Consider the following 18,109-nt stretch of genomic DNA (forward strand, 5'->3'; position numbering starts at 1 on the left):
GGTCATACTATGCTGGGAAGCCTTTAATAGCCTTGGGAGCCTGACATAAGTCTTCAAGATGTCAAATAATTCCTGGACATGCCAAGGTTGTTTTCATCTGATCTTATCAGGTTCATTCACCATCCTCAAATGAATCCAATGCCTTCTGCATGAGTTTCAGCTTCCCTAGATAACTACATAGACCTAAAGCTTTTATTCCTCCAAGAAAAGCTCTAAATGAATTTAGTTGCTATGATATTCTAAATATCAAATTATATCCTTTCTAATACTATGGTATTATTATTCTATAATAATATTGTTAGTCTATAGTATTGTTAATATTCTATAGTATTATTCTATACTTCTGTGGTATTGATATTTTATTATTCTTGCCATCTTATAGACATAGTTTACTAACAGGGTCTTTTTAAAAAAATCATAATTGCAGTTACTTAGCTAAAGGATCATATGTGATCACTTGGTTCATGATCAATAATATAAAAGCAATAAAACAATTATCCTTTCACTCTTGAATCATTGATCCTTTCCAAAGCCTTTGTAACTTACATTTAGCAGCCTGTGTATTTATCTCATCTATCTACTTTATGAAAAACTCCTTTGGGGAAGGGAATGCATCTTGCTTTAGTTTGGTATTTGGCATGCCAAGAAGAATGCCTTGCACATAGTAGGAGTTCAATTCTATTTAATTTAACATGCATTTATGGAGAGCCTACTATGTGCCAAGCACTATTATGTTAGGGGCTGGGGACCCAAAGGAAAAAAAAAGAGGAAACAATCATCATTCTTAAGGAACTTACATGGGGGGAAAATCATCAGGGAGGGAATAGCATGGATATACCACATATCTGTTGTCTTGAGTTGAGGAGGTAAGGCAGTGAAAATCACTACCTTTTCTCACATGGGAAAAGAGAACTTTTTTCCCTTAGGACAAGGGGAAGGACAGAGGGAAAAATGGAATGCTTTGGGGGATGTGGAAACTCTGGAAGTGTATAGAGTCTTTGTGGATGTCTAAGTTTAATTATATTGCTTTAAATCTGTAGTGTCTTCTATGGGTATCAACATATTTTTCAAAGGATCTGAGTAGAAAACTTCTGTTTTGGCCAGTTAGGTGTGGAAGTATAATTTCTCTTACAAGTTTTGGTCTTATTCCAGATGATAATGGTCTGAGTCCAGTCTGGGCGTCTACTCAGGAAAAAGTGACATTTGAAATTTATGACCCAAATCTCGCATTTCTACGTTTTGTTGTTTATGAGGAGGATATGTTCAGCGATCCCAACTTTCTGGCACATGCCACTTATCCCATTAAAGGAATCAAATCAGGTAAAATTCAGTTCAATCAAATAGTTAAATATGGGCTCTCATCAAACTCCTTGTCCCAATTTGGTCATAGATCAGCATGTCTTTCTGTTATTTTAAATTTCTGCCTCAGAGGTTCAAAATAGAATTATTTTGCTTGCCAATTCCTGGGACCTGTGTATGAATCTCTTTCCTAACCAGAAACATAATCACAAATTCTGGTATTATGATATTCTCCTCACCTTCGTATCTTACCACAACCTTTTCCAGGCTGAAAGCAAAGTGGGCTATTTTGCAGGGAAATTCTGTAGCTGGGTAATCACTGACCTGGCACCATTCATTCAGCAGTCATTTTTAAACCAATGGGCAGTGGAGATCAAATACAAGTGAAACAGTCCCTGCCCTTAATGAGTTTCCTGATAAGAAAATGTAAAATATATTAAAAGTGGGAGGGCTCTAGCACTTGGAAAAATAAAGATGGGCTTCAGGTGGGTTCAGCCCCAAAAGAAGCTAGAGATTTTCTGTGCCAGAGGTGAGGAGGAGTGTGTTCCAGGCATAGGCTGGGAAGGGAAATCAGCCTATACACAGGCACTGAGATGGGAAATGGGTATCATGGATGGCTGTAGGTCAACATGAAGTTCATAAAGGAGAATAAGGTGTGGGAAGGCCTGGAAAAACAGGCAAAAGAAAGAATGGGAAAGGCTATCTATGCCAAATGGTGTGGTTCATAGTTTATCCTGGAAGCAAGAGGGACCTGCTGGAACTTTTTTAGCAGGAGAGCTACATGTTCAAGACAGTTATGATTAGACTTGTTCTACTGTGTAAAATTGAAAGCACTTTTTCTGTACTTTCTCTTCCCCTTCCTGGGCTGTTAGATAGTTATATTCCATTTTAATTCTTTTTCAATTGATTTTGCTTAATCCTAACATTCAGGGTAAGTGTCACTCTTAACATAAGAAACCTCTCCTAATTCCCCCAACTGTTAGTGCCATTTCCTTCCCATTTAATTCCTTTGTATTTTCATTTCACCTATTTTCTGTTTACTCTTTGGGGTACATGTATTTTCTCAAGAAAATGTAATGTTCTTGAGAGCGGAGGTTACTTCATTTTAATCTAGTGCCTTCGCATGGAATAAACTTTTTTTAAAATGTCAAATGAATGGCTGGTGTAACTGGGCCAACTGGAGCAAGTTACATCAACAAACCACCTATGCTTAGATGTAATCTATGAGTTCTTTATGAGGTTGATGTCTCACTGCCATCCCTCTACCTACTCTTCATTCAAGAGAAAAACCATAGACTAACTGACTTTAACTCTTTGCCTCCACAAAGACTGGAATCAAATCTCTGAAGGTTTTTTAAGAAACTGCTGACATAGCAAAGATTCACTTTGAGTAATGGTTTCTATGTATTTCTCATGTAACAAAGTTCCAATGTTGCCTAACCTCCCTTCCTAAATAAACGGATATCATGGATTCAAAAAATACTTTTAGAAAATATCTCATGGATTTAAATGTTACCTTTTAGAGAATTTCTCTTAAATCAGATGAGGCTTAACTGAGGTTTTCCTATTGGACTGTCCTTGAAAAGAATTTCGCAAGCAAATTAGTAACATAAGCAAGATTTCACATTCAATGTTTATTATTCTTTAATGTGTTACAAGTATCCATTTATTTATATCCTAAATAAAAATCAATTCGCTGTCCATGAGTAGGGTAAGTCCCAAAGAAACTCTACTTGGCATCATCCCCTGGATAGCTTCAGTCATCTCACAGAATGTACTTGAAAGTAATAAAATGGCGTTTAAAACAATTCCTGTAATTCAAATGTTTTCCTGATCCAGATTGGCCTTCTCCCCAGTTAGTCCAAATCAATGAGGCTTGACTTTGGAAGCACTTTTCATCTCCTTTTTAGCAACAACATACACTATAGTCTTTCTTGCCAGGACATCTGAGCCAGAAGCAAATTCTTCTTTCCCAGGACAGTGCCTCTCATTGGCTATATGCCTTTTCATAGGATTACTGGAGACTTGACTAACTGTATTTATTTCATTTCTTCTAAAAAAGTAGATCATGCCTCTTCACCCACCTGGTGGCCAAAGGGGACCCTGGGATGGAAATAGTCACGTAAAATAGTACTTATGCTACTTACTTTGAATGAAAAGGTGTTTTTTTAAAATTAATTTTATGTCTGTTAGCCCATTAATAGTTTTCTTTATTGAATATTCCCACTTTGGCATTTTGGACAAAGTGAGATAAGACCTTCCAAGATTCAGAGAAGAGCCATTAAAATAATTTCAGGGTTGAAGATGAAGACTGGTGAGGAAAGTTTATATATGTATATATATATAAATATAAATTTCCCCTCTTTTTTCCTCTCTCCTTCAATAGTAGCAAATTCATTTTGCTTCTAACTCTTCCCAGTATTATCCTCTCTTAATACCTCTCCCACCTCAAATACTCATTTCCCTCCCTGTTGAGTTTTATATATTTCCACACCAAATGGTTTATGTGTGGACATGTGTGTGTTTTCAACTCTCCTCTGTCCACTTCCCATAAGACTGAGTTTCATCTGATACCCACTCCCTCAACCCCTTTGCTCTATGTTTGTATATTCTTCTTCTCACATACCCCAATTATGAGAAATCCTAAGTTCTACTTCCCCCTTTTCTCCTTTCTGTACTTGTGTATTCCTTTTACCCTCCTTTCTATTTTTCTTCTTCAGACTCTCAGAACAGAAATAATCTGCCCTCAGGAACTGTTTTTCTTATTTCTTTCTACTACTTTATGAGAAAATAGAATTTGAGTGGGGAAGATTTAGCTTGAACATAAGGAAGAATTTTTCAACAAGTTTGGTCAGCTGTGGTATGAATTGCCTAGGAAAGCAATAAATTCCCTTCCACAAGAATCTTTAAAACTAAGAGAGACTCCCTTTTGAATAGAGTAGTCCTGCCTAAAGGCTGAGTCTATTGCTGTCTCTTTAAATCTGCTGACTGCTGTAGAGTGGATAGAACTAAAAAAAAGAAAGAAATTACCTCTAGTATTCTTTAAAATTGAGTTTGTAATATTTCAAAAATGGCCACATGAAGGGCACTGAACACCTTGGTGAAGTCTTGATTGTCCTCCCAGAGTAAAATAAAAGGTTCTTAATATCCTTTACATAATAACTTATGTGGGTTTGTTTTCTCCTTGTACTCCAGGGTTTAGATCTGTTCCTCTTAAAAATGGTTACAGTGAAGATATTGAACTGGCCTCCCTTTTGGTTTTCTGTGAGATGCGCCCTGTCTTGGTGAGTAGAATGAAATAAGAGATGGTTCCTCCTGGTTCTTTTTCTGTGGGTGGTTCAGGACTTTTACTTGGACTCAACTAAACTACCTTTTGGTAAGCTTTACTGGCTGTGAAGACTAAAGCATTGAATGAAGAATTACTTTTTTAAAAAAATAGAGAACTAAAAATCTTAGCTATAGGTTCATCAACAAGCCATTGGACCTCTTCCTTCTCAGACTTCTACTAGGAGTCTGGTATTAGGAGAATAAAAAACCCTTAAAGGCCATGGTTCTTACTTTCTTCCTGCATTCTTCCCAAGAGTTTCTAAAGATGGGCAAACTATCCTGCTAGAGGATTTCTATGGTCCCCTAGAACTCTAAGTTCTATTGTTTTGGTCAGCTAGCTCAAGTAACTGGTTAATGTTATGAAATGATATCATATAAAAGCTCTTTGTAAACTGTAGTGATATGTGTTAGCTATTACAGAAATGCTTCACATACTTGCAGATGATATTGGCAACCTCAACTTTCTAGACAGTTGATGTCAAATTTCAATAGAAATAGAGACTACTAAACTATAGGTAAAGATCCTTGTGGGTCCCATGTTAACTTAGTTTTAAAATATAGTATTATCTGTGTTTTAGTGTATTTTTATTTATTCTGTTAAATATTTTCCAATTACATTCTAATCTTGTCCTAACTGCACTTTGAAGTCTTGTGGTCCACATGAGGTTTGCAGGTTGCATGTCTGATATTTCTGATCCAGAATGTAGCCCCAAAACAAGGGAGGATGTTTAAAAAAAAAAGGCCTTTAAGTAGTTAAATGAACTATCTCAGGCTATTCCTAGAGTTTTTAACCTGGGAACTTTTAAAAAAAATTGTGATAAGCTGTATTTCATCATAATTGATTTCCTTTGTAATCCTGTAGGTATTTTATGCATTTAAAAGCATTATTCTGAGAAGTGACACCCAGGCTTCACCAGATTAAAGAGGTCCATGATAGCCAAAAGATTAAGAACTCCTGATCTATGCACTAAACTCAGAGCCTATTTATTCTTACTTTAAACATAATTCTGATAAGCTTGGTTATCTTGACTTCCCAAATCAAAAAAGAATAATAAGAATTAGAGAAGGAAGGGTGGTTCTAAGAGCAGGTACAATGTCTGATTTTAAAACAATAAAATAAAAAATAAGAATTGAAAAATCTTATGAGTCCAGGCTATTTAGTGCATGGGCTAGGAATGGGAATAGCTCTGTATTCCTCATCAGATAGTGGGACAGCTAGGTGGCCCAGAGGATAGAGTGCCAGTGCCAGGCCTGGAATCAGTTCATCTTCCAGAATTCAAATCTGGCCTCAGATATGTAGTAGCTGATAACTCTGGGCAAGTCAATTAACCCTATTTGGCTATGTTTCCTTATCTGTAAAATGTAAAATGATCTGGAGAAGGAATTGGCAAACCACTTCAACATTTTTGCCAAGGAAACCCCAAACTGGGGTCATGAGGAGTTAGAAATTACTTAAACAAATATGAACAATAACAAAGGTAGCCACTTTTAGCGATGCTATAGCCATCACAAGGTGTATGATTTGGGCAAAGACTAGATAATAGTTGAGTTTATGATTAGATTTCATTTTTACCTTTGCTTTGTCTGAGATCCTGATTGTTGCCCCTACTACTGGGAATGGCCTGGGATATGGTAGATTCAATCTCCCTGTTGGCTATTTTGATTAGAATAGGGAGGTGTGAAATAGACCTTCTGTGGTCTTAAATTGGAAATAAGCCTGGTCTATGAGTCAGGGGCACTTGAGTTCTAGACCTGGCTCTGCTCTTTCCCTGGTGGGTGATCTTCAACAAATTGGCTTTCTCTTTCTGAGCTTTAGCTTCCTCCTTTTTAAATTAAAGTGTTCCGCCAGATGACTTTGAAGACCCCTTCCAGTTTTGACATTCATACTAGATGACATAATAGATTGACATGCACAGTAGATGACTCTGAGCTTGCATCTTCAGTGACTGCTGGTCTTCACTTTACTTTTCAGGAAAGCGAAGAAGAGCTCTATTCTTCCTGTCGCCAACTTCGAAGGCGGCAAGAGGAGCTGAACAACCAACTCTTTCTCTATGACACTCATCAGAACATACGCAATGCTAACAGAGATGCCCTGGTGAATGAATTCAATGTCAATGAAAATCAGTTGCAGCTGTATCAGGAAAAATGCAACAGGAGGTAAGGCAGCACTGATTCAGTTCTATTGGGGATCTCAGACTCTTGAAGGTAAGGGGAGGTACATAGGCTCTTCTGGAAGTCATTTCATCTCTGCACCTGGTCTCAGCTCATCTATCTCTTATAAACAAATTTCCAAAAATGCCATTTATTTACAACTTCCCCAAGTATAACTATCACCTTCAGGGAAAAAGTTAGGCTATAAATAACAACATTGCTTATTATTTTGGCTGATGAGTTTTTCAAAGTTCAGTTTGTGTCTGTTACCTCACTACACAGAATTTATTTTATACCTTTACTTTCTGGCTTAGAATCAATACTACCAAGGCAGAAGAGTGGTAAGTGCTAGGCAAGGGGATCAAGTAACTTTCCTAAGGTCCCACATCTAGGAAATGTCTGAGATTAGATTTGAACCCAGAACCTCCCATCTCCAGGCCTTGCTCTCTCTTTATTTATTTATTTATTCATTCATTCATTCATTTACAGTGAAGGAAGACCTTTTATTTTTTTTGAAAAATTTATTTAGTCAATTTAGAACATTATTCCTTGGATACAAGAATCATATTCTTTCCCTCCCTCCTCTCCCCCCACCCCTTTCCGTAGCTGATGCGCATTGCTCTCTATTGAACCACCTAGGTGTCCCCACAACACAGATTTTTAAGCTTAATTACTGATTCTAATTTATTTTCTTTAAGATTAAGGGAGAAGAGAGTTAGTAACAGCAAATTCTACTCCTAGAACAAGCCTTCAATTTGGGAACTTTGTATCTGCATGATATGTACAAGAGACATAAAAAGAGTACTTTACTAAGACCATTAGAAGATGCACATCTGTGAAGTCATCACTCTTGAAGAGCTGTCATCAGGATGAATATTTTTAAAGAAGAACCAAGCAGGATTCACTATGATGACTTTCTGTTCTCTCTCCTCCATTTGATGTCCTTTTTAATTTATATTCTGTACAAATTATACATAAGATACCTGGCTTGTTTTCTGTGTCCAGTACCACATTCCTCCATGAATAAAGGCAAGCAAAGGCTCTATTTGCAGAGCAAAATTAGCTTCTCTACCAAAATGCTTCTGTTTTTAGTGAACCAGGTAATTGATGATTCCGGTGACAGGTGAATAAGAATTATTATGTGGATAACTTGCTAGATGTTGAGGACTTTAATTAGAAAAAAAAATGGTGCTTCTTTTCAAATTAAAATCCTCAACATCTAGCAAGTTATCCACATAATAATTCGTGTATGTCCACTTCCACAAGGAGTGGGGAAGAAAGGGAGATTTTGCTCTCATCTCACTGTCAGTGGTTTCAGCCTTGTCACTCCCTTTTTGCAACAGCTGCTACTCCATTTGGGTCAGCCTGTCATTATACATATGTCAATAGACATTAAAATGGCAGCTTAGGATAACTGAGTGACTTATTGAATCACTTTTTGTATATCTTCTGATAATTTAAATTGTCAAGGAAGTTTTGAAGTCTCTTTCCTTTTTTTTTTGTTTTGTTTTGTTTGTTTTGAAAGTAACTATGAATTGACAAGATGGTCAAACAAATGAATGCTTCCCTATAAGACTTGGACCTCTCAGAAAGCATGGTATTCAAGTAATTTCTGTGTCAATAGTTTTGTATCCCTTCAAACTTAAAGCCAAGCACATGCCTGATGATGGATCAAGGCCAACCAACCAAGCTGTAGAATATAGCATGTCATGGGTCTTTGTCCTTGCTTGAAGGCAGTGGCCCAAGATGGGATCTTCCTTGCATAATAGGAAAGCTAAATGACTGTTACAGTCTTTGAACTGATTCTTTTTCTTGTTTCAAAGGATAGTTATCTAGGGGATAGCTATTTGTTATGAGCATGCTTTACCAAGCTTTAGAACATTGATTGAGTGACATGAGGAAGGTGAGAAGACAGGAGAGGCACATAAAAACATGACAGAATGTAACCTTAAAGAAGCTCAAAGAATCCTACAAGCTTCCTCATAAAACAGATTAGAAAAGGTTGGTTCATAGTTACTGCAGATCTTTGTGATGAGGGAAATTCATGATTAAGCTCTTTTAATAGGATTTGGGATTTCAAAATGTATATATTTGATTCATACTTTGTTGCCAAGTATTGAACATTTTTGTTGTGGTTTCATTGGTGTGGGGTACTTTAGTGTGGAAACCTTACTTCCTTAGTATCAACTCCTCTATAATTTGGTCATAGAGAATTACTTTAGGACTTCGATGTTAAGTGACTTATTGGGGATTACAGAGCTAATCTTTTCGAGATGTAGGACCTGAATCCAAGAGTTCTTGATTACAAGGTTAGTCCTCTATCCTTTATACTGTGCTGCCTCTCAGTCTTACACTTTTATTTTTTGAATACTTGCAAATTATAATTTATAATAAGCTATTTTAGGAAAGGATGATATCTGGGACTTATTATAGTTGGGATTTATTGATAAATTACCATTCAGAGTGAATTGAATATCAATTTAGAGGAAAGGATTTTTTATTGCCCAGCTTATTTCAGTGCTGTCAGGTATCGTCATGAAATGGGTTTGATAAGGAAAAAACACAGCAATGAACACAAAAATATACCTTTTAGTTGCATTTGTGCGGAATTGGGGATGTAGGTTAGGCAGAACAGGTTCTTCCTTTAGCCAGAGAACTCTTTTTGTAAAATGTTCTTTTGAAAGCTTAGTTTTGGGTTATGGCAAAAACTGTGACACAGAACCATCTGCTAGGAGACAGCTTTTAGTGCTTCTTTTAAAGAGCTGTAACCCTTTTTTTTTTTTGTGAAACTGTGAACTTTCTGGTTTATCCAGCATAAGACAGTTTGAATGTGTTCATGTGTAGTAGGAGTGGGGAAGGGTAGTTAATGAAGTAAACATATTTAATTCTCTGGATTACTGAGCAAAAAAACATTTCTTATGTTCCAAAGAGTTTTCACAAATAGTCAGAAAGATTGTTGTGAAGGCTCAGGAACTGCCTTCAACTCACTATTATTCCCATTACAATTTATTTGTGGCAAATTCTGTTTTTTATTTCCTTTGTCATGTTTTCTTCCCAGCTTAATTACTCATTGTTTGACAATATCACCTTTTGTTCAACCTGGCTAGAGAAGGAACATTTAGGAATTGACTTTGGGACCAAATCACTGAGTTAGCCTTTTCCCTTTTTCCCAAACATTCCCCTTAATCTGGTCCTCTGCACCAATCTACATGAGTCTGAATGCTGTACAGTCTTAGCATGCCTAGAAGAGGAGCCTAAGCTCCAGGCCATCCTGACATTGATATCTGCAGTATGGCTTCACTGTTACTTTAAAGTTTTATGAATTCTGGAACCAATAGACACAGGTGATTGGCCCAGATTAGATAGCAGCCACTTTGTGGTGTCCAGTTTTTGAAGGGTATCAGAAAAACACAGTTGCCCCAAATTATCTTACCTACCCAGGTTTTACTGCCCTAAATTCTTCCATTTGAGATATATTCCTTTGGGTCGTTATTTCTGTTTTTCCTTAAAAATAAATCTAGTTGAAAGGGCAATATATTATGTTCATTCACATTGAGTTGTTAGTAAATAATGAGGTGACTTTTCCCTGGAAGAAGGTAGGTGGAAAAATAATGGATTCACAATTTTTTTCAGGCCTATTCTTACCTCTTTACAAAATATAAGGATAAAAACATTCCCAAGTCAATGATTTTGCATTATCGAAGATAGTTATACTCCAATAAATGCTAATAATAAACAATACATTTTAGAGCCACAGTTGAGGCAAGACTGGCTCTGTATCAGGCCACTGTAAATATGAGTGTATGTACACACACACATAACACACACACACCCCTTTGACAATTCTAAAGGATTCAAACATATCAACTTAATCATTTACAAAAAAGATTCCATCTGAAGTGAAGAAGTAATATCTAAATGGCAGCTGAGGGAGCTTCTTAATCTTGAACCATAAAATACGGGAGAGAATGCTTTCATGTTCATTTCATATCCACCTTGTTTAGTGACCCCTGAAATCATATCTTGGCCAACAGGAATGGACAATTAGAACAAAAGCAATTTCTGAAGAACTGGGACATTCAGACAGTTGTCAGATGATCAGTCAAGGTTTGGCTCAGGTTTCGCTTCTTTTAGAGATTATGCCCCATATTGCTAGATTCCACTGCTGCCTTGTTTTCAGCACCCAGAAATCTCTGTCTAGGATTTTGAAGAGAAATCCCATTATTCCTGCTTTTCTCTTTAGACTTTTAGCTGCTGCCTTTTAAACTTTTGTGTCCTATTATTAAATCTTAATTTATTTTTATATAAATATCATATGCCTACATGTATATAGCAAAGATTATTAGAATGTCTCTCTGACAGTAGGTTTATATTAATGCTGTGATGGATTAAATTGCTCATTGTATTTTTTAAAAAGTTTGGTGTGATGACTAATATTTATCCAAATTTTCCTGATGCTTAGTTTTATTTTGAGAGAGAATGGAACTAAAGGTGAAAGAGTTCGAGACAGAAACAGGACGGTCATTTTCTTAAAATTCTCTAATATTCTCTGCAATAATCATAGCCTGTGTCTATAAGGCAAATCTACTTTAGAAAAAGAATGTATGAGAATCAAAGATGTACAAAACATGAATTTAAGAGGATGCTTATTCACTGAAGCAATAAGTTAACCTTTAAATAGTGAGCTCTAATCCTGAATCAGCAAATATTCAGGAAAGCCATTTTACTGTAGCAAGGAACCAAAGCACATGTATTGATAACATACTTAAAATATTTATTTAGTGTTTATTATATGCCATTATATGCTAAATGTTAGAGATACAAATAGCAAAATAGTTTCCACTCTCAAGGAGCTAACATTCTAATGGGGGAGCCAATATATACATAAATTAGTACCTAAAAGTAATTATAGAATATGGAAGATAGCCCAAAAGGGAAAGCTACTCTTGGGAGCAAAGTATAAACAGGAAAGATCACCTGAGGAGGTGGTACTTGAACTAAATCTTAAACGAAGCCAGGGATTCTTGCAGACACAGGCTAGGAAGGAGAGCATTCTAGGGATGGGGACAGCTCATGTAAAGGCATGGAGACAAAAGACAATGCCTATGTGAGGAACAACAGCAAGTACCCTTGTGTACCTACACTGTAGCCACCATAAATTTGGGAAGATGGATCCTGTATATGGAGACTGAAGATGGGAAGGGTCTAGATTGTAAAGAGCTTTAAATACTTAGTGGAGGAGTTTATATTTGAAACTAGTGGCAACACAAAGCCACTGGAGTTTGCTGACTATCAACATAACTTAAGAAAATCATTTTGGCATCTGAGTGGAGGAAAGATTGGAGTAAGGAGAGACTTCAGGTAGGAAATCCACTTAGATGGCTGGAGAAATAGTCCAGGTGAGAAGTGATGAGGGCTTGAACTAGGGTGGTAGCTGTGTGAGTGGAGAGGTGATATATTGAAGATATAGTAGAAAGAATAATAGTAAGATTTGGAAACTGATCGGAAAAATGGAGTTGGTGAGAGAGACTCAATGAACAATACCTAGATTGCAAACATAGTTGACTGGAAGAATGTTGGTGCCTTAAGGCAGTAATTGTGAGATCTGGGAAAGAGGTGAATTTGGAGACAAATAAGTTCTCCTTTGGACATGTTGAGTTTAAGATGTCTATAGGACTTCCAGGTCAAAATAATTAGTAGGCATTTGGTGGTAGGGAACCAGAGCTCAAGAAATAGACTAAGGATGGATGTATAGATATGAGGATATTCTGTATGGTGGAGAAAAGAAAGGAATAAGCATTTATATTGAACTTAATATGTGTTAGTTATTGTTCCAAGCACTTTACAAAATCTCATTTGATCCTCAAAATCCTGTGAAGTAGTTGTAATTATTATCTCCATTCCATAGTTGAGGAAACTGAGGCAGACCCTGAGATTAAATGCTTTATCCAAGGTCACAAGGTATTATCAGATGTCATATTTGAACTCAGGATTTCCTGATTCCAGGCCTAATATTCTATCCACTGTGTCATTTAGCTGCCTCAGGGAGGTAAAGATATGTTCAGAGATGATTTTATTTATTGAGATCACTAAGTGAGAAAATATAGGAATATAATCCCTGTCCCAAGACTTATTGGTATGAGACTCTCTCTTTATTTGTAGAGATGAATGCCTTGCTTTGTATGAAGGCCTGGGTGGAGTTAAGTGCTATAGTTTTTGCCCCTTTCCTTCAGATGCTCTTTGGGAATTCATCATGCATTGAGTCTTCTTCATGATGTTGATGGCCTCTCATGGCTTCCAGCTCTGAGAGAGATGTGGAAGAGGCCAATTCCACTTTAGGTTGCTAAAAGAAAAGGTTCTGGGAAAACATGAGAGGAGCTGGTAGTCTCCATCATGTCCCTATTCTCAGTTCCCCTCTTAAGAGACTTTCGAGAGTTTCCCCTTGGGTGAGATCCAAGATTTTCTCTCTTGGTTGAGCTGTTACCTTGGTCCCAATGGGAAGAGTGCCTTTATTCCATATTAAATAGCATGTAACATCTGATGTATACCTTCTCTGATTACTATTTTGCTATGCTTTGGATAAATTGATTACTTTGCTCTTAGCTATATGTGTTCATTGTGGAGCTGGTTTCTCCTGAGAAAGGAGTCAAACCTTTTGATATGGAGCTTGGGCTCTCCCTTCCTTACAAATTACAAAATGGTCAAAAGTTAGCTTAAACCTGACATATCCCCTAGCCCAGCATCAGTGAATGTTTTCAAGATCGAATGTCCAAATGGCAACTTCAAACTTCTTTTTAACCCCTCACATTATCTCAGTCAGAGAAGAGAGGATGTGCTTGCTTTGGGTGACTGGACAGAGGGGCAGGGTATGCAAAAAATGTCCTCAGGAACTATGGAGATGGGGAATGGAGCAGCCATGCTGCCCTAGCACCTGTGCCATGGCTTTGCCAATGTGGCCTAGACCATCAGTACTTAAGGGAGCAGATAGGTGTACTTCTAGCCCAGTATCCCCTCCTTCTGAGGGGAACAGAGTTGTCTCTTGCCCAACTTTCTGCTTTTGTATCTAGCAAGAATGAAAATCTCCCTGGGAGGTGGGTAGAAAGAAAGGAGATGGAGATGGTATTCTGCCTTCTTTCAAGCCACACAGAATGATAGTCCCTCACCAGAGGAGCCCTCATGTAGGGTCCTCACCTACTACAGAGAGGATGGAGAACTTAAGAGACAGCATTGGGGGACAGGCACACTTTAATGGACATGAGTTGATGGAAAGTCAGCAAAGAAAGTCATCAGCTGGGTAGAAGGAGAACCAAAAGAGCAGAGTTGAGAAAATCCTGAGAGGAGTTTGTCACAAAGGAGACTTATACAAGATATAGGATTTTGATGGACCCAGTTTAAATAATTTAGTTCGTTCACTTGTCTGTGCACATAAAGCCAAAATTAAGATGGCAGAAAAAAATCTTGTGAATTCTGTGCTTAGGGTCCTAAATCACCCAAGACTCACCTTGATACCAACCTTAAGTGAGGAGAGGGTACTGTCTTCTGATTTCCTCAGTCCTTCATTGGCTCTCACGGGACTCAATACTTAAAAGATAGTGCTTAAGTTTTCTAGCTAAAAAGTATAGGTATGGAAAGCAGAGCTGGGACACAGAGAACTTCATCAACCTGCCCAAAAATGTGGTAAAAAACTTGGACTGAATCAATAAAGGAAATGAAGAAATGGAAATAGAATGGAGAGCTGTCATATAGATTAAACCATCCCTTTTGTGAGACAATTTGGACTATTTCTGGAAAAATGCACAAATACAAACACAGCTAAAAACTTTCACCCTGTCAATCTAGAAGACCTATTCTAAACTTCTTTTGCTAATTATTGTGCAATCTTGGACAAGTCATTTCCCTCTCCAAATCTCATTTTCCCCATTTTGCAGATGAGATGACTATCTGCTACACAAGATTAAGGCAAGAATCCTGTGGGGGTGTGAAAGAACACATTTTACAAAATGTTACTCAAATATTTGGTATATAAGTTTGAAAACCACTGATAAACCCTCCTCAGACCAAGGCTTACCCTGGGAGCACCATCTTGAGATAGGAACTTATTGTGTGTGCTATGGTCCAGTTACCAGAAACCGCACACATCTTTTACTTAATAGCATGATGAAAAGAGCAATGGATTTTGGATTGTGGGACCTGAACTTAAATCTTTGCTCCATTCCTTTTCATAAAAAAAAAAAATCCTTACTTTCTGTCTTAGTATCAACTCTAAAACATAAGGGCAAAGGCAAGTTAATGGGATTAAGGACTTTCCCTGGGTCACACAGATAGGAAGTATTTGGGGCCATATTCGAACCCAGGTCTTTCTAAACTCCAGGTCTGGTGGTGTGTCGACTGTGCCACTTAGCTATCCCAAAATTTCAGTCATTTTTCAATCGTGGCCGACTCTTTCTTGACAAAGAGACTAGAGTGACTTGTCATTTCCTTCTCCAGTTCATTTGGCAATTGAGGAAATTGAGGCAAATGGGAATAAATGACTTGTTCAAGGTTACACAGTTAGTATCTGAAGCCAGGCCTGGTGCTCTGTCCACTTAGCAACCCAGCTACCCTTCGATTACTTATTAACTCTATAAACCTGCTTAAGTAAATCCACTTTTATAGGCTTTAGTTGTCTTATTTATAAAATCAGGGATGTAGTGGGTCATCTTGTTACAAAGGAGGATGCCAAAAAGCATCAAAGGTCACTCAAGTCAGAAGCAGCAGAGCCAAGATTTAAACCCAGAACTTCTCATTTCAAAACCTGTGCTGTTTTCACCCTGCCAAGATTGCATTGAGTTCCCTACTCCCTTGTTTAATGGGGGCACTCATAAAATGCAACTTGTTTCTGTTTGAGGTACCACGTAGCTAAGACTGGGAATGGCGCCTCATGGCTCTAGAAGCAGAGGGAAGCAGACAGGAATCTGTTACAGTTTTCTAAACTTCATTTTCCTTCAAGATATAGTCCAAATCCTACCTTCTGCTGGAGGCTTTCCCTTCTGAGGCTGTCTTCCATCTATTCCATATACATCTACACAGACAGCAAACTACTCCACTATTTTGGCCAAGAAAATCCCAAATTGGATCAGGAAGAATCATATACTTCTGAAATCACTGAACCACAAGAAAACAGCACTTATACACAATTCCTGCTACATAGTAATCACTTAGTAAGTTCTTGTTGACTTACAATGCATGCATCTGTGTGACTGACTTTTTAGAGGAGTGGGAATTGATGGTCATGACCACTCTCATGCAGATCCAGAGAAAAGCCTTCCAAAGAAGTCCATGCTGGTTAAAGCTGTTCAGGTGACAGCAAAGCATTGAAACACCAAAAAGGGGAGAAATTGTGTGGCAGAGAATCGCAGAACTGAGAAAGATAAGGGGCTGAACTGAAGACTGAATGAGTTTCAGAGTCCAAAAAAAAAAAAGAGAGAGAAATCTGGACCTTTCTGTTGCTTGTACCAACTCAGATTATACAGATCCAAGCAGAAGGGAGGTCAGCTTTCTGAGAACCCCAAGTCACAAAAGGTAGTTCTATAAATTAGGATTGTATAGCATCTTGTGGAAAGGGAGAATTTTCTTGTTTGTCCTGAGGTACCAGACATTTCTGCATTTTTATTTTATAAATACAACTTTTCTATGTGACTGTTCTTGTTAGTTTGAATGGTTAGAGAGGTGCTAATGTGACCTGAATCTTGGGGTGGAATATGAGCCATATACTGAAGAATCCAGTTTGCCCTAGATGGGGGCAGCAAACTATTTTTTGAGAAGTAATCCTCTCTGCTAGAGGGTTCAAGTGGACAGAATGCTAGGCGTACAGATAGGAAGATTCCTCTTCCTGACCTCAAAGTGGGTCTCAGACATTTACTAGCTATGTGATCCTGGGCAAATTATTTAACTGTTTGCCTCAGTTTCCTCATCTGTAAAAAGAGCCAGAGAAAGAAAAGGTAAAGCACTCCAGCATCTTTGCCAATAAAACCTCAAATGAGGCCACAAAGAGTTGGACCCAACTGACATGACTGAATAGTCCTCTCTGAACAAACACACATCCCATCTGGGATCACAGGGAGTTGGACTAGAAGAGAAATACTACAAAATGGCCCTTTTCCATTCTCTAAACTGGGCAAAAGGGTGATTATACTGCTTCTGAAGCACAAAGGGCAGTTGAAAATTGCTGTTTTCTAAAAGAACCTAAGTTAAGCAAATCATTTTGAACAAAATTTAAACAATGGTTTTGGGACAACCATTTGAATATATACTTTCTGGGTTACTGAATTTTCACTTGTACATGTCTCTTCAATTAGATTATAACCTGCCCAAGGATCTGATCTCAGACCTTGGACCTTGTTCTTTCCTACTGCCCAGAGTATAATGGGCATATGTGAGTGCTCAATAGTTGTTGACTGATTAAAATTTTTCCTTCTTCCCTTTCTTCATTGTGTAAAGGAGGCCACATGCAATGAGGGAAAAAACCCAAGTGGGAATGCTGACTTCCATTCTAGTCCCCAGGAATATGAAAATGACTGATGGACATTAATATGCAAAGATCTAAGCAAGATCATATCCCAAACTTTGTCTGTCACTAATTCAAAGACTATTATTGGCATTACAGGGGGGACCCACTCTTCAGACACAGGATGCTATTTTCCTTCCTAATGCCAGGTAAAAAACAATTCAAGGTGTCCAGGAAAACAGATTAACAGGGCCACCAGGAGCCTAACAGAAAGTGTTCAGCAGGAGAATATGATGAAACAACCTTAGGTCTGTTTAATCTGCCTTTTTTCTTCTTCTTTAGATTGCTAATTAAAATTGTTTTGTTTTTGATCAAAAATGATTCTAAGCAATTCTTTGTAATTAAACCAGTTTGTAAAAAGCTCTGTTTATTGGGAACAACCATCATTTCTAAGATGAGATGTTTTATATATATATATATATATGTATATATATATGTATGTATATATATATAGTGTAATATCATAGAGAGAACATTTGCTCAAAAGTCTGTGATCTTACCTTTTTTAGTTCCTTTAAACAATACATATTAAAACCCATCTCTATCTTGTATAGATCTTGCTCATTTATGGATTTCCTGGTTTTCTACCTCATTAGACTTTGGGACTGTTTTTTTTTCCCCTTTCTTCATATCCCCAGTCTTTATCATAATGCCTGGCACATAGTAGGCACTTAAAAAAGTGTTTATTGACTGACAGACTTAGCAGTGCTTGTTGACTGACTACCCAATAAAATATAAATTACTCGAAGTCTGAGATTGTTTGTTTTTGTCCTTGAATTTTCAGTA

At 37.5% G+C, this 18,109-nt stretch overlaps 1 protein-coding gene across 2 annotated transcripts in view; it reads left to right on the forward strand.

Annotated features, from left to right (window-relative positions):
• PLCG2 (phospholipase C gamma 2) overlaps window positions 1-18,071 on the forward strand; it is a 183,977-nt gene extending 165,906 nt beyond the window's left edge. For both annotated transcript variants that reach the window (XM_007476120.2, XM_001371741.4), the window contains exons 30-33: window positions 1,153-1,320; window positions 4,495-4,583; window positions 6,599-6,783; window positions 7,476-18,071. In XM_007476120.2, coding sequence (XP_007476182.1) covers window positions 1,153-1,320; window positions 4,495-4,583; window positions 6,599-6,783; window positions 7,476-7,518 — 485 coding nt within the window. In that variant the 3' untranslated portion in view covers window positions 7,519-18,071. The remainder of the gene's footprint in view (window positions 1-1,152; window positions 1,321-4,494; window positions 4,584-6,598; window positions 6,784-7,475) is intronic.
• The last annotated feature ends 38 nt before the right edge of the window (window positions 18,072-18,109 follow it).

Source organism: Monodelphis domestica, chromosome 1 (genome assembly GCF_027887165.1).
Source record: "Monodelphis domestica isolate mMonDom1 chromosome 1, mMonDom1.pri, whole genome shotgun sequence".
Classification (NCBI taxonomy): Eukaryota; Metazoa; Chordata; class Mammalia; order Didelphimorphia; family Didelphidae; genus Monodelphis; species Monodelphis domestica.